This window comes from Pseudochaenichthys georgianus, chromosome 22 (assembly GCF_902827115.2).
Source record: "Pseudochaenichthys georgianus chromosome 22, fPseGeo1.2, whole genome shotgun sequence".
NCBI classification, from domain to species: domain Eukaryota; kingdom Metazoa; phylum Chordata; class Actinopteri; order Perciformes; family Channichthyidae; genus Pseudochaenichthys; species Pseudochaenichthys georgianus.
The window spans coordinates 3,043,233-3,067,884 of NC_047524.1; the positions used below are offsets into that span (position 1 = coordinate 3,043,233).

General features: G+C 40.6%; 1 protein-coding gene across 1 annotated transcript; it reads right to left on the reverse strand.

The window, feature by feature from the left end:
* Window positions 1-1,662: 1,662 nt before the first annotated feature.
* LOC117467829 (tumor necrosis factor ligand superfamily member 10-like) lies at window positions 1,663-8,095 on the reverse strand. The gene is made up of 6 exons (XM_034111698.2): window positions 7,865-8,095; window positions 5,752-5,892; window positions 5,208-5,253; window positions 4,988-5,095; window positions 3,309-3,538; window positions 1,663-2,670 (listed from the first exon to the last, which is right to left on the reverse strand). Exons 1-6 carry the CDS (start codon window positions 7,976-7,978, stop codon window positions 2,461-2,463), a joined length of 849 nt encoding a protein of 282 aa, XP_033967589.1. The 5' UTR covers window positions 7,979-8,095; the 3' UTR covers window positions 1,663-2,460.
* Between the last annotated feature and the right edge of the window lie 16,557 nt (window positions 8,096-24,652).

Below are 24,652 nucleotides of genomic sequence, written 5' to 3' on the forward strand. Positions count from 1 at the left end.
GCTGTCTTCTACACATATTATGGATATGGCGTGCGTGTGTGTTTGGATCAACTGAAGCCATAGATTGTCATTAACGAGACAAAGTATCCTCGGCGTGTGCATAAACCCACCCCCAGTTGTAGTGTCCCGACTGATTAGTGACCAACTCAGAAGCTATTTTTGATACCAAGTGTTAGAGATTTGGTAACACTTGTCTTTTTTGTGTTTTGGTTGAAGCACCTTGAAGCCCTCCTATAACTCGAGGCTGTGTTTTGTCTGTGCTTGTGTTTACTGTCTGTAACTACAACATGTTTGTCAGTCCAGTCACGGCAACCAAAAAGAGACTGAAGGAGAGAGCGGGAGGACTCAGGCTGACCAAACTTACACCGTGGTCCTCAACTCATAGACCAGGAAGTAGCAGGAGGATGACAGTACGGTCTGATCTATCTTCCTGCGTGTGTGTATGTTTCAAAGTGTATTTCTTTTGGGCATTACTTGAACCCTGATTAGTTTTTGGTATGTTTTTTTTAATGTAAAAACTCTTGTTTGAGGAGCGACTCTTATTCTTGCTGAAACATTCACTGCCATAATATGGAAACATGTAATACAACATGAATTAAATGATAGTTTTTTACTTTTTCAGTATTTTGGCTTTTTTGTGCAGCAGGGACATTTATGGGGATTTGTTGTTCAGAGCTACAAACGATGATGTGTCAAGAAAACACTCTTGAAACAATTTACAGTATTGGAGGCACATTAATCCTGCCAATGCAACATCTCTCCAATTTCTATTGGCCTGATAAATATGACTGTCTACTATACTATACATTATATGATTTCCCTTTAAAATCATCCCTAAAGTTGATCTTTTCCTCACCTCTATAACCATAACATATATAAAAATCCCATGTACTATATCACATACACTGAACAAAAATATATACGCAACACTTTTGTTTTTGCTCCCATTTTTCATGAGATGAACTCAAAGATCTAAAACATTTTCTATATACACAAAATAACCATTTCTCTCAAATATTGTTCACAACTCTGTGATAGTGAGCACTTCTCCCTTGCCGAGATAATCCATCCCACCTCACAGGCGTGGCATATCAAGATGCTGATTAGAGAGCATGATTATTGCACAGGTGTGCCTTAGGCTGGCCACAATAAAAGGCCACTCTGAAACGTGCAGTTTTGCTTTATTGGGGGGGTCCGAAAACCAGTCAGTATCTGGTGTGAGGGGTAGGGGTAGGTTTAGGGTAATGTTGTGAATTGAGTGGCCCATGGTGGTGGTGGGGTTGTGGTATGGGCGGGCGTATGTTATGGACGACAAACACAGGCCACTCGATTCACAACATTACCCTACCCCTACCCCTCACACCAGATACTGACTGGTTTTCGGACCCCCCCAGACCCCCCCAATAAAGCAAAACTGCACGTTTCAGAGTGGCCTTTTATTGTGGCCAGCCTAAGGCACACCTGTGCAATAATCATGCTGTCTAATCAGCATCTTGATATGCCACACCTGTGAGGTGGGATGGATTATCTCGGCAAAGGAGAAGTGCTCACTATCACAGATTTGTGAACAATATTGGAGAGAAATGGTTATTTTGTGTATATAGAAAATGTTTGAGATCTTTGAGTTCATCTCATGAAAAATGGGAGCAAAAACAAAAGTGTTGCGTTTATATTTTTGTTCAGTGTACAACAAAAATCTTCAAATTAGTCAAAAACACCTGGAAAAAAGTAGCTTTAAATTGTAATCTTTATAGCAATCAAGTATCCAGCATTCAAAAATATATTGGTATCCCTTGGATACAAAGTGTCAATGCGTAAGAAAAAAAATAACTCATTCCATTGATATTAGATCAGTGCTTCTCTTTAAGGCCGTAGGACATCACGATCTGCGTCACATTTACAAAGAGAAAATTAAACAAAAAGTATGTGTAAACAAAAAGGAAGCTTCACTGAAAATCTTGAGTCTTCTTTGGCATGTTTGAAGCTTAAGTGTCAATTCTTAAGTGAGGATGACAACTTGACAGTTTGACCTGCAGGCGAATTAGCTTTCTCAGTCCTCAAAAGAAGTCCTTCTCACATTGGAGCCCAGCTTTGACTGCCTCTATTGTCCTCCAAATCCCCTGTACTCCGGAAGCACTGCATAATCCATGTTTGCTCTGTCAGACGGTACATCCCGGAATACAGAATTATTTACCAGCTCTGGCTCTGCAGGAGTGAAAATACAGCAATGGCTCTAATTCTTTGCCGTTTTGGGCCACTGGAGCTCCGTCTGGTCATATCCTTGGTCCAGAAGACATCCTTTGCACTCCTCAGAGTCCTTCCTTCTCAAATCCTGAACCCTCGGCAGCTGCTCGTATCATAAAGCACACCCCTGACCATTGGGTCTCCTTCTGATGATGATGATTTCTAAATCAAGTCATCCCAGTCCCGGACACTTCGATCCGGGAGTTTCCCCCCCCTTTATCCCACAATGAAGGCCCCAAAGTAGCTCGCTCTCCCGTCCATCTCCAGGGTGCTGGTGTTGCTAACGGTGATGAAGAGGCGGTCAGCGGGCTGAAGGAAGGCGGTACCGGCCTGATGCAGCGAGAAGAGACCGGGCTCCGGACCCCGAGGCCAGCAGGCGCTCCGGGACGACTTCATCAGCAGGATGGGCACCGTGTAGGAACTCATCTGTGGGTAAAATACTAAATCAAGATCACATTTCTCCTAACAAGTACACTAACATAACCTTGTACACATCGTATGGTTGTATTGATGATTGCATGATATATTTTTGATACCAGATTCAATGGTGAATTCAAATACACCCGAGACATTTGATGTTTCATTTAGTTAATTCTCTATTTCACTTTTTAAGTATTTGTATTTTAATGTTGAACACACTGATTCTAGAACTAAATAATTTCCCAAATTGGGATCAATAAAGTACATCTATCTATCTACCTACCTATCTATCTATAATGACTCATAACAAAACCATGGACCACGTTAAATAGACAGGAGTGGATGTGGCTCAGAGTGAAATAGGCATCGACCAATCAGAGGGCCAGAGGTTTAATCCCCAGCCCCTGCAGTTAACATGTGTAAGTGTCCTTGTGCAAGCTAATAAACCCCAAATTGTTCCCTTATGCACGAAGTCAACGGGAGTGATGTGTATGCAAGTAGCTTTGGATGCAACTTAACTAGATCCATATATAAATCTAATTTGTTGTGCTCTGTGCTGCTGATGTTATCTTTAGCTGACACTTGTAGCCCAACAGGATCTGTAGTTGTTCTTCATGCCAATCGATTATTCAGCAGAGACGTACCTTCTTGTAGATGTACTGGACAAGCTGTGCTCCCTCCTCCTTGGCCTCCCCCTCTGCCTCCCCTGTGGAGGGCAGTCTGAAGTATGTCTGTCCGTAGATGTAGTAGAGGCCGGCTATGGGCACCAGCAGCTCCCCCCCCCTCAGCTCCATGTTCTGCAGGAAGGACAGACCTCTCTGTCCCTCCCACGCTCTGATTCGCTCTCCCAGGTACCCTCTGCTGCTCCGTGGGCCTGCAGCAGCACATATGACATATTATGTTATTATAGTTTTCTTGAAATAGTTCTCTATCTGTGTTTTACTTTTATGTATGCACCATGACATCAAGTCAAATTCCTCGTACGTGTACCTGCTAATAAACCTCAGGGTTCATACACTTTTTCACCAATGATTTTCAATGACTTCTCCATGACCTTTACCTAATTTTCCATGACCAAAAAAAGGACTCTCTCAGCGGTACCACTGAAAATGGTTTATTTTAACATGGAACAGGAAAATAAGGTCCGCATATGAAACATGTTGTGCCTATCTCAAATAGTTACTAGCTTCCACACGCTAAAGCAACTAAAAACTCACCAGCAAAATACCTCGTCAGTTAAATGCCATTTTACGTTTCATTACTATACGATACAGTATTTATTATCATTATAGTATTACTATTTCGGCGATTAGATAAAATAGTATTTAGTTACATTTCCATTACTTTTCCAGGTTTTTAATGACCGTAAGAAGAACCCCGAAACCTGTTTCTGATTCTGATAACCACAAGAAAACACACGCATCAATTAAGGCCATTCACTATGATGCAAGATAATTAGATAATACTGGAGTTTTATGGATTACGAGCAGTCAATTCTTTTCAAATAAGAAACAAATGTTAAAAGCACAGATGTGCTCAAAGACCACCGGATTTTTTTAATTAATTGACGACAGCCACATGTTTAAAAAACAAAAAGGCAGAAACAGATTAAATCCAACCACCCTGAGGAGTGTGTGTGTGTGTGTGTGTGTGTGTGTGTGTGTGTGTGTGTGTGTGTGTGTGTGTGTGTGTGTGTGTGTGTGTGTGTGTGTGTGTGTGTGTGTGTGTGTGTGTGTTTAACGAGAGAATGTGGGCCAATGTTCTAGTTTGATGACATTCAGATATTTATTTAGGATCTTGTTTTTGTTTTTATTGTCCTCAAATCCAGTAAACAAAAGCAGACAAGCTCAACGCGATTTGAAAAATGCTTTGAAACCAAGTGAAACCAAACTAACTAACCTCTGCTGATGTAAATCTCGAATAAGAAGTGCTAATTTGCTTGTATTTCGGGACTTAACTTATATAATTTCCCACATATTATTAGAGCTGCATGTTTCCAATAAATGTTAATTGTTGACAATCCGAGCAATTGACAATCGGACTGGTCACGGAGACAACTAAAGAACATTTTTGAAAAAGATAAGGCAGCTGCACATCTGCATGTCCTGACAAACATTTAGGTTTGAAGACGTTACTGAATCCTGGGAAGCCTTGAAGCACATTCCTCACCTCTGGCTCTGGAAATATATCAGGGAAGCAACACAGCACTTACTGCTGGTTGAACATTGTGAAATTCTGTCGTGAAATTCAATATGTTTAAGTTGTCCGTTATGCTTTCCAGGACTCTTATTCCTCATTCCTGCACTACTTTTAAAGTCCTCACCATCTGTTGTTGAAGGCTCTGAGGACGAGAGGACACCCGTCACATGGGCCGCAACTTTAGGAAGAGGGACCCCCGAGCTCAGGAATGGCAACACTCCTGTTAGCTTATCTGTGAAACCAAAAGTAGATAAGAAACACATACAAAACGGTTTTTTTGTGGGGGAAAAAATTGTTTACTTCTATTAGTAGCAACTGATAGTCAATGGAGGCATTGTTCTCACTTGTCATGGCTGTAGATATCTCCTTCTGGAATCTGTCAGCCATCGTCTGAAAGAAAAACACCCAGAGACAGAAAGGAACGAGACGGGGGGAAAGAGAGGGTGAGTAGGCGGCAGGATACAAGCATCTTGGGTCTCATGAAAGGCGCTATATAAATCCAAGCTATTATTATTATTATTATTATCTTGACCTCTTCAGTTATGGATGTTAGCTATCTTTAGATCTTAATTGGCAACACCGGGGACCTCGTCACCCCCATGAATCATCCTGTTCCCCCTCTGGATCCACAAATAGTCATCAGTAATAGCGATATTCCCCTTAGGGTGATTTATAATGTGGAGTTGCATCATTATTCAAGTTAAAGGTCAAGTGATTAGTCAATCCTTCTTAAAATGCTGTAACATCTTGGACAGAACATGCTGTGTGGACAGCCCTGGAAAAACGTTGCATCTGGTTTAACTAAATATGCTAAAAATAACTTTCTAACACATCTTGTTATCAGGGAAGACAAATTGAAGTTAGATAAAACATAAATAAATCAAAAACCTTTTCTATGCGGTAGTGGAGCTGTTGCAACACTTGCCAGCAGGGGTCGCTCTTCTTGTCCTCGGCTGAATCTTCGGCCTCTGAGCGCAGATTTGCGTTAATCAGACAGGAAACGCTACTGCGGGAGAAACTCTCTTGCATCTGAAAAGAAAAAACAACAATTTACCCATCATTACTTTCATTCTCGATAGTTGTTATTCTTGAGTAATTTATGAGTTAGTTTCTATCCTACACATGGAGATTCCAAAACAGAAAATCTAATTACGTAACAATTAATCACATTTTGTATTAATTTATTGTTTCAATCCGCTTGTTTTTGAATAATTCATTGAGGCACAGTGCAAAATGTTTCATGTGTTTCAAAACACATTTTAAATCTTGTCCAATTAAAAAACCGTTGCAAGAGAAATCCAGTATAATCTACGGAGCCCCCTAGGGGACATGGAGAAGGAAAAAAAATACGAAAATATTCGTTGTGTCCAAACGGCGGTACTACAATTTCCGTATCAGTCCGTGACGTCACTGGGCCCAGAAAGACTTTTTCCCATTGACTAACATTGGGAAAGAGACGTCTGTAAATCAGCGGATACTTTTTTTAAACTAAATAAACGACCCAGTAGGAACTATTTTATAGCCCTTATTATAATTATTATGTCCTTAAAGTTGTAAAATGCACTAAAAGCCGAATCTAGATTTATTTTCTGTCTCTATTCATTCTAGTGAGCCGAGAGAGAGTGGGCGCTCGGGGGGCGGGGCTTAAAGGGCGCATGCTCTGTGAGCGCACATACGTCTTCTTCTGCTCTGACAGCTAGGCATGATGGGTAATCCGTGACGTTTCGCTCTCTCAAAAGTTGGGCCATTTTGTCCTCATGCACCAATGAGCAGCTCTCATAGGAAAGAACGAGACCCCCGCCTCCGACGCTATATCCAGTTGTTATTATTCATCCATGCAATTTGACTGGGGGGGGCACAATAAATGCAGGACGTAAAAGGCAAAGACAGCATGAAGTAATTGCGCATAAGAAAACAATGCAATACAGTTATTGGTATTTGTTTCAGTGCACTTATTTATTTCAGATACTTATAGTTACAGTTTTTACGCTCTAATGGGTCCGACTAGAATAATAAATAGCGTTAGTTCCGCCTATTCCGTCAGCCAATAAATCGTTTAATCATAAACTTTTTTTTCCTTTTAATTTTCAGGGGGTCCACAGGGTCAGTGTTAGGGGGCACTGGCACCCCCTGCCCCCTCCCCTAGAACCGCCACTGCTTATGTGAAATCCGTGCCTATTGCCAAGCACTGATGTTATCTTTATATTTTAGGCCAAGCTCAAAGTAAAAATCGATGTCCCGCTCCATTGTTGTGGTTTTCTAGGGGACTCAGTAATAATCTCTTGGTTGTTCAGCCAAAATACAAAGTGATGGTACAGGTGGATGACAATTAGCTAATTTACATGCCATTAGCTCTGAAGTGGTCACAGGTGATGTGGGCGTTTTTTTAATAGCTTCTTATCCAATCAGAGCTCAGCACAGATCTATCAAGCTCTTTCTATTTGTCATAATATCAGCTCAATTTTAAAACACCTATGGGTGTAAACACCCCCACAATCCTTAGTAGTCTCATTTCCTGCCCTTGTCTTCTGTTATCTACTCTTGCAAATATCTGCCCTCTCATTGTCCAGCTTCATACAGTTATTGCATGCCAGTAAGCTGCTTTTTACCTCATATCACCCAGTTACACAACTTTAAAATATGAAGCCTGCGATGTTTAGTCCCTTAGATACAGGAAGTAGTAGATCATTCAAATTGATGACCACTTCATGACATAATTTATTATGACAAGATTTTCAACGTTCAATACTGTTTTACCAGGTTTGCATATTAGTCTTCGTACTATATGGTGAGTTGTCAGTGATACATTCAAAGTCACATTGCTATGCTATATCCGTAAGTGTGTCACTTGTTGGTATCACTGTTAAATTCATGGTAGATTATCATGAAGTGTATTTGGCCTCAGTAAACAAGTGTCAAATCTCCCCTGTACCCTGTAAAATGGCATTCAGTTAGCTGTTGTCATTATCATTTAGATAAAGGAGGAAGGGTGCCTTCTTACCGTGCTCAGGACTTTGTTGAAGTAGACAAAACTGACCGAAACCGCGATGGTCTGCAGGAGGATCGCTGCGAGCAGGATGAGCCCCAGACTCTGGAGGGAAACAGAAACAGCCATATCTCAGCCTGAGTGTTGCACTGAAATCAGTTTCCGAGAGGCAAGAAAACACTTCCAGCAGCAAGGACAAGTCAGATCAGGCTCTGCTGCAATTCTGCTCTGGAGAGAGAGAGGGAGAGAGAGGGAGGGAGAGAGGGAGGGGGCGGGGGAGGTTCGCAGGATTACAAAAACCTCAAGATGGGAGTTTAATGCTGCACATGCAACTTCATGTCACCTTCAAGTGCTCTTGGAAAAGTGGAAACTTGTTTAAAGTGCATGTATAACACAAACAAGAGAATCATTTAGACCTTTATTTTCTTCTTAAATGGTTGAGATATTTTACCCAGGTGTCTATAGTCATGAAAACCAGTATAACAGATAATTTATTTAGAACTAGTTTTTGACCGTTTTCTCTCTGCAAGGTCCATTCATAAGTAAATCATCTGGAGTAATAAATCATATAAAATGCCATTTGCACATGGGTGTCTATAGTCAACAATGCTATTCGTACCTGGGTGACTATAGTCAACAATGCTATTTGTACCTGGGTGTCTGTAGTCAACAATGCTATTTGTACCTAGGTGTCTGTAGTCAACAATGCTATTTGTACCTGGGTGTCTGTAGTCAACAATGCTATTTGTACCTAGGTGTCTGTAGTCAACAATGCTATTTGTACCTGGGTGTCTATAGTCAACAATGCTATTTGTACCTAGGTGTCTGTAGTCAACAATGCTATTTGTACCTAGGTGTCTGTAGTCAACAATGCTATTTGTACCTAGGTGTCTGTAGTCAACAATGCTATTTGCACCCGGGTGTCTATAATCAACAATGCTATTTGTACCTAGGTGTCTGTAGTCAACAATGCTATTTGTACCTAGGTGTCTGTTGTCAACAATGCTATTTGCACCCGGGTGTCTGTAGTCAACAATGCTATTTGTACCTAGGTGTCTGTTGTCAACAATGCTATTTGCACCCGGGTGTCTGTAGTCAACAATGCTATTCGTACCTAGGTGTCTAGTCAACAATGCTATTTGTACCCAGGTGTCTATAGTCAACAATGCTATTCGTACCTGGGTGACTATAGTCAACAATGCTATTTGTACCTGGGTGTCTATAGTCAACAATGCTATTTGTACCCAGGTGTCTATAGTCAACAATGCTATTCGTACCTGGGTGACTATAGTCAACAATGCTATTTGTACCTGGGTGTCTATAGTCAACAATGCTATTTGTACCCAGGTGTCTATAGTCAACAATGCTATTTGTACCCAGGTGTCTATAGTCAACAATGCTATTTGCACCCAGGTGTCTATAGTCAACAATGCTATTTGTACCCAGGGGGGTATACTGCGAAGCAGGATTTTCGCTTAGCCGGCTAAATTCAGGGAAAACTCCGGCTTTCCGGTCCTCCGAAGCTGGTTCTCTTTTTAGCAGGCTAGATCTCCATGGTAATATATGCTAAGCAGCTAACCTGGTCGGGAACAGGTTAGGTTGCAGGCTAAGAGCTCAATTCAGTGAAAGCACCGCCTGCTGACCAATCAGAGCTCAGTGTGCGGAGTTTAAAGCGATCAAGTCATATTACAGGAGAAAGGAAATACAGAAAAGCTGCCGTTGCAGGAAAGACGGCCGGCAAAAATCACCGACTGTGTGAACGTGAACATTAATAGAATATCACCTCCATCTTCAGAGCAATCTGACTATTATAACATTAGCGTTAAGAAAGCTTACTTACATATCGGCCACAACATAAGTAACCGGATCAGAGTACATTAAGTACAGTCCGCGGCATATCACTTCATAATGTATCACATATCTCCTGATCTGAGTCAGCTGAGCCGTATCTGGCCGTGCAACACTCACAGTGTCACATACTGTATGCAGAAGTATTATTTTAAGCAACACATTAAGTTGACGAAACACTCGAGACAAATGTAATTGAAGTCAGATCGTGTTTTAGACGGGGCAGTGATATCATAAACCTGTTAATGTACGCATTCAAACACTTTTTCTTTTGCCAGCTGTATTCACCTTGCAGGTGCAGCTATGTGGCTTTGATCCTGGATAAAGTGTTTAAGTCATGGATGTTTAAAGTTTAACTTCTTCATTTTTGACTAGTATTAAAGTTCACTTTTCATTCAGGAAGTATGACGCTGCGCTGTCAGTACGCTTCTCCATGTTTGTGATTGGTCGAATGCTCCAGATACCACCCCTTTCATGTGAACGCGCACCTAACTAGATAGGAAACGGCTGGCTTGAGCGATCCACTTGATAACCAGCGTCGTAGTACAGTTTAGCGAGAGCGCGTATGTTTTGGATTAGGCCAACCGGCTAACTCAAACATATCCAGGTTAGGTTGAACCAGCTTCGTAGTATAGGCCCCAGGTGTCTATAGTCAACAATGCTATTTTCATCCCGGGGTGTATACAGCATGCCAGAGAAACGTGCACACAGGTATCCATTGTATACTCTGCTATTTACACCCGGGCATACATTTTATTATGTATGCCAATACATTTAGTTTTCCTAGTTACAATGGAGTTATATATATTCAGATGTCCACACTTCAGGGACAATTGATCCATGTTTTGTTTGAACATTACGATTTAAAGTTCATTTAATTAGGCTTAAAATAACTACACAAAATATAGGCCTATACAAAATAGTTATACATGATCTAAAATGTTTACTGTAATTGGTGTCGAATTCAATTGAATTATTACTTCCAGCCAAAAGGATTTTAATGTAGAACAAATAGTTTTTACTACTCCTAGACTTCTTATTTAGAGCCACAAAGGTAGCTGGCTTGTTTCTGATGCATTTGAGGTGAGCATTGAGGCTCTGGAAACACTCAGTGATGTCTTTTGAGATATTTGTTTTGCATTTTTTCTCCATTTGAATGGGTGTCGCTAAAAAAGATAAAACAATGTCATGGTGTCATAGGACCAAACAACACATCCTCACTCCCAGGTCGGCCTATGTTGACGTTATGTCAAGTCCCCTGTGTCGGCTTTTTCCAACGCAAGGGGGGGGGCTTTAGAGTCCATTTTCAACGCAAGGGGGGGGCCCTTAGCGTCCATTTTCAGCTTTCCGGGATGTCCATGTGCTTCTATGGACGCTCATGGAAGCACGGCAGCCGTTTGTGTTGACTGCCCTTAAAGTCAATGTGAGCGTCCATTCTCATTGGATAACGGAGAATTGTACACCCGGAAGTAAGTATTCCCCTTACTGACGATTGATTTTACAGTGATATCTGCACTACTCATCGACTAAAAAACACCAGATTATCCTTGTTAATTACACAACATTGATTGGTTTAAATTGTGTGCAATGCTTTTGTATTTTTCCCCTTCGATTCGGAGAAACAAATGTTTTTTCGGAGTAAAGGATGGCAGAAGACACTACACTACCCAGAATCCCCAGCTATCGTTTGGACTACACCATGTGCTCTGTTTGACATTACATGATCTTCAAATTTCTCCCTGCAGAATAAAAAACATGGCCGAACTTCGTTTTATTCTCGGTGTAAAAGGCCTATTTTAAAGTTAGTTTGGCCATTAAAATGCGTTTTGATTTCATTTGATGCGAGAAATATGAGTTGTTATTTCAGATTATGTGTGCAGTGGATGTACATGATCTTTAGTTTTCTAGTTATTACGAAGATTACTTCAGGAAATTGCGTCCATAACGTTTTCATTGTTACCAAGGTGGTTGCTAGGGACGCTGCTATCGATATTATTTCTTATGTTATGTTATGTTGTGTAACTGTTTAATGGTGTTATCTTTATTGCTACCCCCTTCCCCGTCAATGTATAGCAGGGGTGTCAAACTCAAGGCCCGGGGGCCAAATTCGGCCCGCGACTTCATTTCATGCGGCCCCTCAAGAGATTGCAAAGAATATAATATGTTTATTATACGGTTACATGCCGATTTACAGAAGCACGTTGCCCATAAACTACATATCCCACAATGCATCTCAAATTTCACTTTTTTCTCAGAATTTGACTTTTTTTCTCAGAACAAGTTTTTTTCTCAGAATTTGACTTATTTTCTTCAAAATATAATTTTTTCTTAGAATTTGCCTTTTTCTCAGAATTAGATTTTTTTTTAAATCATTTTGTAACATTCTCACTGAAGAGACTTGCAATAATTTGCCCTAGACTTCTGCTTTCAGACGTAGTTAATTATGAAGTTATTACCCTATCCGATAATAATCCAATGCAGAGGCAATGATGTAATATAATACATTATTTTATATATATTAAATATTTATATATGTATTTTGATATAGTCTTAAAGTTACAACCGGCCCTTTGAGTGCAACCATAATGCTGATGTGGCCCGCGAAGAAATTGAGTTTGACAACCCTGATGTATAGTATTGGTCCAAAACAAAATCCGCATCTAAAGATAGCCTACGTTATTTTCCCCTGTGGAATTCCAGTCTCACATCTCAGAGCACATCAGTCATTAACAAATACCGGAAACAGACCGAAAACATTTTAAAAAATAAAATAATACTTTATTCCGAGTGTGCTTGCTTTTCTCTTTGAAAGTCATCACATACCGGCATTGTAATACACGGTTCGGCTGCATTATATATTACATATCTGCCGTAGTTCTGTATTTATAGAGCCCTGATGAGAAGACTTCTAGACAAACATGAGGAACTGAAAACGTGAAGTGGATCATAAATATATCAGCCATTAAACAACATCTTACATTTATTTTCACACAATACGTCTCCTTGCAGTATCAACACTAATTCGGCTGACTTTTATATTTGATCCAATTGGTAGATAGGCTGTATTTACACCATAAAGGTGCACAGCTGATTTAACCTAGTGGTTAAAGCATGTTATTGAATTTCATTATTTTTATTATTAAGATATTAATACGATCCCTATAAAGTATATTCATTACTCGTTATTCTCTACTAATAGTTAATTAAAGACTGTATATAATGACTATTTTGCACATCCCTTTCAAGATTTTCTAAGGTTTATTGACATATCATATAGGCCTACACAACTATGCGGCTTTCACACCAGCGCTTTTCAGTTTCTAGCTCCGAGCGGGAGCTTTTCTGGTTCAGCTCCGGTTTCCCTTTTCAGCTCCCGCTCTGTGCACACCGCCCACTGGCGCCCCAGAGCTGCCCCTGCTGCGTCATGACGTCACCGTTTACATCGCTGATTTGCTCCTCAACGGCACCCATTACGGCGCTCACAACAACAACAACAGCGTCGGGTCGATGATCGTGTTGCTTTTAATCACACGAAGCCAGAATAAATTGAATAACGACTTCTCCAACCTTATACTTTGCTCCAGAGTGCCGTGGTTCATTGTTTATTAATGTGTTTCTGCAGCATTTACCGACCGCTGCAGTGCTGGCTGCTCTTCCACGGGACTTTATTCTCCCGTTAGCTCCCGGTTAGCTCACACTGCAGCGGCCGCTCTAAAGTATTCACTGTCCGACTCACACAAGCAGCTGATGCATATCCCCAGTTCCCCTTAGCCTAAGTGAATGTGTGTCAGTCTGAATTGACACTGTTTGGTATCACAACGCTGTTATGAAAGTTTCTCTGGTATCAAACGGGTGATGTTGGCATAGCAACCGAAGCTAAACTGACTACTTGCATCCGATAGCTGCAATAATACAAAACAACACGTCTGCCTCTCTCCACAATGATCGATAACAGCGAACGGATGGTCAAAGTAAGGCACAAATAAACAGAATCACACGAAGCCTGGTTAGTGCTGCCTGACTTTATAAAGTGTGTTTATCGGCACTACTGCTTGTAGGCAGGCATAACAGTCGACCCATGGGAGGTGGGTTTAGTTTCCTGCACGCCTCGACGTAAGAGATACGTAAGCGACGTCGCCTCTTAGCTCCAAAGCTCTTGCCTCTGGACCGACAATTTTTTGGAGCTGGAAATGAAGCGAATTCCGGAGCTAAGAGCCGGCGCAGCTCCGGTGTGAACTGGAAAACCCAGCGCTTTTCAGGCTCTAGCTCCGAGCCGGAGCTGAAAAGGCGCTGGTGTGAAAGGGGCACTAGTGTGCATTGAATGAAAAACTTGGGTCGCAGGTTCCTCAATAGTGCATTACAAGACATCTATCAATATTTGTGCATACCTCCAGCAATGTTAACTATGTTGAAGCACTTATTTTAACTGATATTATACATAATGTATTACTCTTATAAGATGTATGTAGATAGTTCATCTCCGGCCTTGTCAGGTATTGAATAATCAATAAATAAAGAACACAGAATTGTTAAATATAATATAAAACACAGAATTTATGTGATTATACTAAATGATTTACAAATAAACACAACTGCGTATTTAACCGTTACACATGCTGATGTAACGCAAATGTTCCAACTTGGGATCAATAAAGTATATCTTATCTTAAGCTGATCGATGGCTACTGCCATATTTGCAAAATGTGCCTCTGAACCTTGACAAGTGCATGTTTCAGGCAGGACGCGGTGGACCCGTTCAAATCCAGTTTTGAACAGTCTGCCGTGGTTCCATCTCATTTCAAGTGCTGTTCGAGGCTCGGTAACCCTCGGAGCACACTCTCCAATCACAAAGCTTGAGGACTATCAGGGGTTTGTCAAACAGAGCACACGGTGTAGTCCAAACGATAGCTGAGGATTCTGGGTAGTGTAGTTTCTTCTGCCATCCTTTACTCCGAAAAAATATTTGTTTCTCCGAATCGAAGCGGAAAAATACAAAAGCATTGCACACAATTTAAACCAATCAATGTTGTGTAATTAACAAGGATAATCTTGTGTTTGTTAGTCGATGAGTAGTGCAGATATCACTGTAAAATCAATCGCGAGTAAGGGGAATACTTCCGGGTGTACAATTCTCCGTTATCCAATGAGAATGGACGCTCACATTGCCTTTAAGGGCAGTCGACACAAACGAATGCCGTACTTCCATGAGCGTCCATAGAAGCATATGGACATCCCGGAAAGCTGAAAATGGACGCTAAGGGCCCCCCCCTTGCGTTGGAAAAAGCCGACACAGGGGACTTGACATAACGTCAACATAGGCCGACCTGCTGGGAGTGAGGATGTGTTGGACCAAAAGCACTTAACTGGCGTGCAGACAGCAGATAATCAACATCTGAAAACAAGATGAAAAAGGCTTTTCTCTTCTCTTTCCTGCTATTGTGAAGTGATCTGAGAGCACGCTACTCGATAAGTACCAAGTGACCCGCCATTGTTTTGGTTATGTGTAGGCCTAGTTTGTCTCCGGGGAGTCATTCAACCTGCAGAGCTTAACCTTGAGTGATTCCTGGAGGTTCCTTTACTTTCATTCCTTCACCTCTAACCCTGCGCCATTGTCAGTGTGAGGAAGTGAGAGTAGAGCTGAAGGAATTCACGGCTCCTGGATGTGCACGACCCTCCCAACAATCAGGACCAGTGTTAAAGCATGTGCCGCTCACTCACACTGGCACACATGCAGCCGTTAAATTCACACAGACAGTAGCGCTGTACCAGGTTTAATGACTTTGTTGGCATGGTAAGCAAGTACAGGAGGAATTTAAGTATTTGGTTAGTTTCCTTTACTGATTAAAATCTCAAAAAGCGGAAGAGACAGTGATAAAAGGCTCTTGTGTTCCCTCAGGTGCTTAAATTCCCAGGCTTGTCAGAGAGGAGCCGGGGAGAAGGTGAGTGATATCTGAAGACTGGCTGGCCTCGGGCATGGAAGATGACACCCTGAGAGACATGCCTGTCTACAGTCCCATGGCAAACCAACACAGACAGACCAAGAAGGTATGTGTGCAGAAGTGAGTCATTTTAAGCCATGTTTAAACCTTTTTCCCCCCCATAATTTGATTAGTAATTATTCCTCCTATCAGCCAATCAGTCATGACTTTTGCCCTCTGTCAGACAACATGCAGCAGGCCCCGACTGGCTTTAATCCGCAGGTGTTTTAAAGCTTAAAGTTAATGGAACAACATTTAGGATAATGTGCTCATGTATTTTATTTAAGTAAAACGACAAGGTTAATAATAATAATAATAATAACTTTATTTGTATAGCACCTTTCATACAGGGGATTACAGTTCAAAGTGCTTTACATCAGTAAAAAATAAGACATACAATCAGTGTAAAACAAGCAGCAAGCAGCAAAGCATAACGTGGGATAAAATAATTAAAAATAAAAACGTGGGGAATAAAACATAGAGAAATAGTGCAATGTCAATCACAGAGAATAGTGCAGTATAATAGTGTAAAATGCTTTGGTAAAGAGATTAAGCCTTTTAAAAATGCCTAATGTATTGGCTTCCCTAATATTGTTGGGTAACATGTTCCACAGTTTTGGGGCGTAGTTTACAAAGGCTGCTTCACCGATCTTCTTAGGACTCTTTCTGGTGACCTCTAATAGACCTGCATCTGATGATCGCAGTGTTCTGGCGGGTGTTTATTAGAGAGTCAGCAATGTAGTTGGGTCCTTGTCCATTTAGAGCTTTGTATGTGAGGAGAAGCACCTTAAAATCAATTTTAAAAGTTACAGGAAGCCAGTGTAGAGTATAGACAGGACTAATGTGTTCCCTCCTTTTGGTGTTCGTTAGTAGTCTAGCTGCAGAGTTTTGAATGAGCTGGAGTCTTCCAATAGCTTTCTTGGGGAGACCAGTGAATAGTGCATTGCAGTAGTCGGCTAGATATAAAAGCATGAATTAGCTTCTCATCATTTTGATTTATGAATGGTCGTACCTTCGCTATGTTTCTAAGATGAAAGAAAGCTATTTTGGTCACTTTGTTTAAATGGGCGTTGAAGTTCAAATCTGAGTCCAGGATGACACCGAGATTTGTCACCTCCGGTTTAATCCAAGTGGTTAAGCTTCCTAGATTATTTGTTAGCATCTCTCTTTTTGATTTGGGGCCAACAAGTAGGACTTCAGTTTTGTCCTCATTCAATTTAAGAAAATTATCGTTCATCCATTTGTTTATTACTGTCAGGCAGTTGGTAATGGAGTTTATGGCTGTCACATCATTTGGTTCAGCGGATATGTACAATTGTGTATCATCCGCATAGCTGTGGAAATCTAGGTTGACACCACATACAATACAGCTTTATTTATAGAGCACTTTAAACCTCCAGAGCAAAGTGCTGAACAGGCAAATAAACAAAACAAAACAAACAAAAAATAACACAGCATAGCTCACACACCATAGAACAAGTACAGGTAAAAACAATAAACAATTTAAAAGCAATAAAAGCAACCCTCTAAAAGATGTTAATACGCTAAGGAGAAGAGGTGGCTTTTAAGAAGCGATTTAAAAGCAGGCAGTGTGGCGGCCTGTCTGATGCGCAGGGGCAGCTCGTTCCACAGTGCGGGAGCCGCTACAGAGAAGCAACGGCCCCCTCTGAGCTTTGACCTGGTTCTGGGCACATTCAGGAGCAGCTGATCCGCTGACCGGAGATGCCGGTTGGGCGTAGCAGCTCAGAAAGATATGGTGGGGTCATGCCATTTAGGGATTTAAAAGCAAATAAAAGGATTTTGAAATGAATCCTAAAATGTATTGGCAGACACTGGAGCGAAGCCAAACTGGGGGAAATTTGGTCATATTTCCGTGTGCCAGTTAAAAGCCACACATAAGACGTTACAGCCACCATCCCAGTTAGCTTAGCCTAGCATAAAGACTTAAACACATGGAGAAACCAGCACATCCAAAGCTCATTAATTAACATGTTAAGTCGTGTTTGTCTAATCATGACAACCAAATCAAACCACAGTGTGTTGCCTTTAAGCTTGTTTTGTGTCACATATATTTATATTAATCGGCTGTGAGGGGGGAGAACAGTAAGGTGATTGTTTTTGTGAAACTTCCCTGAGTTTGAAGGAAATATAAATCAATTACTTGAATAGCAACTAATCATGAAAACCAATGTTTATAAAAGTTAACTAAAAATATCAATACATCGCGTAGCATTCACTATTCATGAAAATGTGCAAACTGTACGCTTAAAAAACTGGAACTAATTGTGTTCCATCATCAAATACCTTCTCTTTGGTTACCACCATAGACTGTATATAGGTTACCACGCAATACACATATTTTTAGACTCATGATGACACTTTTTTGCCAAGCCTTTAGATCTGAAATCAGATACAAAAATTACTTGGAAACAGAGAAGCAAAGGGGAGAGCTGATTTTCTGGAAAGCAGCTTCCCCCTTGGAGTTAAAAGTTTAAAAAGACCCTGAAGACTTATAATAGGTTTAGAGGAAGGATCAAACTCGGTGCATCACCCTCTGTCCTCCCCTCTTCACTCCCCCATGCTTCTCCTCCCAACGTTCCTCTGCATAAAGTCATGGAATCTCCCTAAATTCCCGCCTGAGCATTACAGCTGCTCATTGTCTCATTTATAAAACAAAGACTATATGCTGCAGCAGCACAATTGCCCGTGTTAGTGAGCGTGTCAGTGGAAGGGTGTTTCCCTGATAGGAAACTACTGTATGTGAATGTGGAGGCTTAGCAACAGAGCCAAAACAGAGGTTAATATTCAACTCACAATACTTCATTTCTAATATTTTACCTTGATCAGTGGAGGAATATCTAATTACAAGTACCACATTCAAAATGTTACTTTACTTTACTTAAAGGGGTCTACTATTGTTCATTTTTATATTCGTCTGTATTTTGTTCCTCTACTGTGACGTGTCTCCATTAATGTTCAAAAAGCTCTCTATTTTTCTCATACTGCCTGTGCTGTAGCACCTCTTTTCACCCTCTGTCTGAAACCAGAGCCGAGTCCGCTCTGATTGGTTAGCTCAGTGTTTTTCAAAGTGGGGGCCCCGACCCCCCGGGGCCGCCAGGGGGCGCCAAGGGGTCACGCAAAGTTTGAGGGAAAGGGGATTTTTTGTTTGTTTTTATTTACATTTTTTGTTGTTGATTTTATTAATAACTGCATATCTATCAATCTGTGTGTCCTTTGATGCCAATCTTTTAATATTGGTTTACTTAGTCATATATATATTTTTTTAAATCACACGACCGCCCTTCAAGCCAATCAGAATCGAGCTGCCGCTACTGAGAGTGAAACTGAGTATCTGCTCAGCTTTTGGAGCAAGCTAGTGAATATTTCGCTCTGCAGCTGGATGAGAGCACGGATGTAGCAAATATTTATGTTTATATATGAATATAAATATGTTTATTGTTAATATTACTGTTGAATATTATATATAATACTATTAAGGCATAAGTAGCTTTCAAAAATGCTAAAAATATATGTTAATTGTTCATATTACTGTTCAAAATTATATAATATTATAAAGACAGAAATCACTTTAAAAATGCTTTAAAAATATGCTTACTGTTGATATTACTGTTTAATATTGTGTTAAGAATGTTTATAACAGAAGGCACAATCAATGTAATGAATGACAAACAAAAGATAAATAATTTTTAGAAGAATAACTGATTATTAATTATTAATACAAATATATATATTAAGAAAATGTATTAAGCTGTATGATTAATTTGTCATATTTTCCATCATAATGTACTCATCATTTAAAAAAATTGCAACAGGGGGGTCCCCGCCAGACGATAATGCTATATGGGGGCCTTGGCATGGCAACGTTTGGGAACCCCTGGGTTAGCTGACCGGCTCTGGTGTGATTGTTCAACCGCTTATGGCGCATTTCCACTGCAGCGTGTGGAGTCTATTTTTATAACATTACAAGATTCTTACTATTACATTATTTGCTTATTGTGCTCATTGTATGTGCTGTGACTTTGGAATAAATGGACCCAATCACCCCCCCCCCCCCAAGTTTTGATGGGGTGGACAGGAACATAGGGAAAAGTTACATGAGAAAGTGTTTAGCTTGCAATATTGAAAGTAGAAAGGTCAGGTGCAGAGACTGAGAGAACACAAAGAGGTAGTCAGAACAGCACATCGCACCGGCCTTCACTCTGTATTGTCACACGAGGTTCGGGGCTCTTTACTGATTCGGTGGTTACAGATTATAGCTTTGATTTCCGAGACGTGACGAGTCCTTGGCCAAGTGAATATATCTTCTGCTCTCTTTACAATAAATAGTTAAACTTAGAAGTTGTCTTTTCTGGAATTCTGAACCCAACAAGCGCGTAGCACGGTTTAAGCGTGCCGTGCCAAACCCGGCCCGTTTTTTGTTGCGTTTCCACTCGGCGTTGTTCCGGCTAACGGGTACTTTTTCACAGTTTTTCTGGCCCTCCAAAATCGTGGTTCTTTCCGGGCCAACAACCGGGCTGAATATGCTAAACTAGTGACGTGAGTGGCTACAACAACATGAACATATTTTACAGTGATTTAATTGTAATACACGTTTCAAAATGATGCCGAAGTAACAACATACTGATACCTGTTAGTAAAAACCATGAATTAATGCTTTGACGAGTCTGCAGACAGACGGCAGGCCAAACACCTTTTAAAATGCGTGTTTTCTGAATGGACATCGGCTAAGCTAACGTTGTGTATGCTCCGACCGTCCACACTCACAACAACGGCCTACAGACAGAAATAAACCAGTGACTGTATCCTCCATGACACAGGCAGTCTGTGGTTTGTACTTGTTTACCTTTTGTCTAGTTTCTGGACAGACATGAGGAGCTGTGAGCTCTGAGGGCTAACAGCTAACGGCTGATGTTGGTTTTGTGTTTCGCATTGAAGATGACGTCACGGCTCCGCCTACACTGCGTTACTATAGTTACTGCCACAGCTACTAAACTGTAATGGAAACGCAGCATAAAGTGAGCCTGGCCTACCAAGGCCTAACTATACCGTACTAAGCCTTGCAAGGCCCTGCAGTGGAAATGCGCCATTAGAGATGTCCCGCCCCTTAGCCTATCACGTACAATGTGTGGAGCGCTAGCCAATAGAAGCGCGAGTGTTGCATTGTGATGTCCTTATGTAATTGAAGTTATACAATTATTCCAATTGTTGTGTTTCCTGCAAGGGGAGTGTGTGGGAGAGAAAACTTTTGGATTTTAGCCTTTGCAGACCATTTACATGCACAACAACCTATAACACACTACACGAGAGGGAAACTATATAAAAAACATAATAGGGCCGCTTTAAAGTCAACAGACATATCTGACAGGCCTAAAATGTGAGCCTGAATGTTGAATCACTATAGGTTTTTATTATTCGATTGATGTTACTAATTAATTTAAGTAGCATTTAATTGTTGTAGATGGTTTAGGAGTAACGCATTTTAATACTCTTACAGTTTGTTTAATCTATAATGATGTGTCATATTTTAGCAATCACAGTATGCTTATATCAGTAGTAGTAGTGGTAGTAGTGGTAGTAGTAATGGTTGTAGTGTTAGTAGTAGTAGTAGTAGTAGTCGTGGTAGTAGTGGTAGTGGTAGTAGTAGTAGTGGTAGTAGTAGTAGTAGTAGTGGTAGTAGTAGTGGTAGTAGTAGTAGTAGTAGTGGTAGTGGTAGTAGTAGTGGTGGTAGTAGTAGTGGTAGTAGTAGTGGTAGTAGTAGTAGTGGTAGTAGTAGTGGTAGTAGTAGTAGTGGTGGTAGTAGTAGTAGTAGTGGTGGTAGTAGTAGTAGTAGTAGTAGTAGTGGGTAGTAGTAGTAGTAGTAGTAGTAGTAGTGGTGGTAGTAGTAGTAGTAGTAGTAGTAGTAGTAGTAGTAGTAGTGGTGGGTGGTAGTAGTAGTAGTAGTAGTAGTAGTAGTAGTAGTAGTAGTAGTGGTAGTAGTAGTAGTAGTAGTAGTGGTAGTGGTAGTGGTAGTAGTGGTGGTGGTGGTAGTAGTAGTGGTAGTAGTAGTGGTACTAGTAGTAGTGGTGGTAGTAGTAGTAGTAGTAGTAGTGGTGGTAGTAGTAGTAGTGGTAGTGGTAGTGGTAGTAGTAGTAGTAGTGGTAGTAGTAGTAGTGGTAGTAGTAGTAGTGGTAGTAGTGTAGTAGTAGTAGTGTAGTAGTAGTAGTAGTAGTAGTGGTGTAGTAGTAGTAGTGGTGTAGTAGTAGTAGTAGTGGTGCAGTAGTAGTGGTGTAGTAGTAGTGGTGTAGTAGTAGTGGTGTAGTAGTAGTAGTGGAGTAGTAGTAGTAGTAGTAGTAGTAGTAGTGGTGTAGTAGTAGTAGTGGTAGTAGTAGTAGTAGTAGTGGTGCAGTAGTAGTGGTAGTAGTAGTAGTAGTGGTAGTAGTAGTGGTAGTAGTAGTGGTAGTAGTAGTAGTAGTAGTAGTGGTGGTAGTAGTAGTAGTAGTAGTAGTAGTGGTAGTAGTGGTAGTAGTAGTAGTAGTGGTAGTAGTAGTGGTAGTAGTAGTAGTAGTAGTGGTAGTAGTAGTGGTAGTAGTGGTAGTAGTAGTGGTAGTAGTGTAGTGGTAGTAGTAGTAGTGGTAGTAGTAGTAGTAGTAGTAGTAGTAGTAGTAGTAGTAGTAGTAGTAGTAGTAGTAGTAGTAGTAGTAGTAGTAGTAGTAGTAGTCGTGGTAGTAGTAGTAGTAGTAGTCGTGGTAGTAGTGGTAGTAGTAGTAGTGGTAGTAGTCGTGGTAGTAGTAGTGGTAGTAGTAGTAGTAGTAGTAGTGGTAGTAGTAGTAGTAGTAGTCGTGGTAGTAGTGGTAGTAGTAGTAGTGGTAGTAGTCGTGGTAGTAGTAGTAGTAGTGGTAGTAGTCGTGGTAGTAGTAGTGGTAGTAGTAGTGGTAGTAGTAGTAGTAGTAGTGGTAGTAGTGGTAGTAGTGGTAGTAGTAGTGGTAGTAGTAGTGGTAGTGGTAGTAGTAGTAGTAGTAGTAGTAGTAGTAGTAGTAGTAGTAGTAGTAGTAGTAGTAGTGGTAGTGGTAGTAGTAGTAGTAGTAGTAGTAGTGGTAGTAGTAGTGGTAGTAGTAGTAGTAGTAGTAGTAGTAGTAGTGGTAGTGGTAGTAGTAGTAGTGGTAGTAGTAGTGGTAGTAGTAGTAGTAGTAGTAGTAGTAGTAGTAGTAGTAGTAGTAGTGGTAGTAATATAGTAAAAGTACAATATGCTTCTGAAATGTAAAGTAACATTAGATCTCAAAATGTTTTTATGTACAGTACTTAAGTAAGTGAAGTAAGTTGCAGCAGTAGTTATTAAATGTGTGTTTGATGAGGCCGAAAAGCTTCATGATGTTCTCTGCCCACTAGAGGGCGGTGATGCATTGATAATGGCTGCTGCTGGATTTATTGACCCAGAGATTCACCCTGAACATCAGAAACATGTCTGAACATGAACATGACTGCGAGCTGGTGCAGATGTTAGGGCTTGGGAGTCGATACATGCCTTAAAATAGCAATGTAGACGGCACCATAAATGATCTATGTTGCAGCTGGATAATCAAAACCACCCTGTTATTAAACTCTTTCTGCTGTATCGACACATGTGTAGCGTGTGTGTGTAGCGCGATAGGAACTCCTTTCCTCTTTGTTAGTTCTTATTAGGGTTAGATAAACAACTTATCACTGCTTCTGCCAAGTAAACCATCAACTACAGTGATTCATTCAAGTTTAATAAGTGCATTCAGGCATTTCAATCAGAAAACATTTATTGTATTGTAAGTGCATGGTCCGATACAGAGTACAACACGATGTGAATGACACCTGGGATGAAGCTAAATCAGTGATTGTCAAGGAATCTGTAAGGAAAAACATGACTTCTTGTATTGCAGGAAGCACAAGATGAGTTTACTACATTTCGACCACACAGAAAAACCACAGAAGAAAATGACTCCCTGTTAAGAAATATATATTTTACAAATGTGTTATGTGTCCCATGTGAACTCGTTCTTTCCTACTATAACAAAGGTATTCAAATGCGTGCCAACAATGACAACACTGAAGTGCTGATGCTGAGCAGATAATGATCTCCCTGTAAACAATCTGGTTAGCATGCTTACATTACTGAGTTCTGAGGCTGATGGGAATGTCATGCAGATATCATAATATTTTTTGTTGGGCAAATCCACATTTTAACCCGATAATTTAAAGTAAGGGGATCGACAAAGTTATATAAAATCATTCATGACGGTTGATAGTTGTCAACACATTTAACTCAAAACCACAAATGTCAACCTTGTGGTGCCGCTAGAGGAAAGGTCAGAGAATCAGTCATTAGGATGTATCCTCCAGTCTTTACAACATTTCAACATCCATATAATAGCTTTTGAGATATTTCAGTCTGGACCTAAGTAAATGTTACTTGTTTGGACCCCTAATTAAACATTTTTCGGGGGCGGAGGGAAAGTGCATCAAGCAGTGGAAATGAAAGTTACATAAAACATGAATTACAATCCTTGTGAAATATATTGTTAACGTCTTTGTGGTGTGGCTTAAAGATCCTCGTAAAAGCTTGTGGCTGTGAATCTATTAAGTGTGTTTGTTAGCTGGTCACAGTGTTAGCCAAGGTAATAAACATGTGCCCTTCTCCGCTGTCAGCAGGGTTAGTCATTACACTGCGAACAGAGATCAAATACTCCTCTACCAAGAGTGTGTGTATCTGCAGGAACAGGAGGACCCTGAGCTTAAGCTTGAGTATTTAAATCAAAAACGAGATGCGTTAGCCCTTGTATGATTCATAAAGCTAAAGGACTAGTATGTTTGTATCAGTGATCAGTGACACACACACATATATATATTCACTCACTCACTCACTCACTCACTCACTCACTCACTCACTCACTCACTCACTCACTCACTCTTTCTTTCTTTCTTTTTTTTTCTTTCTCTCTCTCTCTCTCTC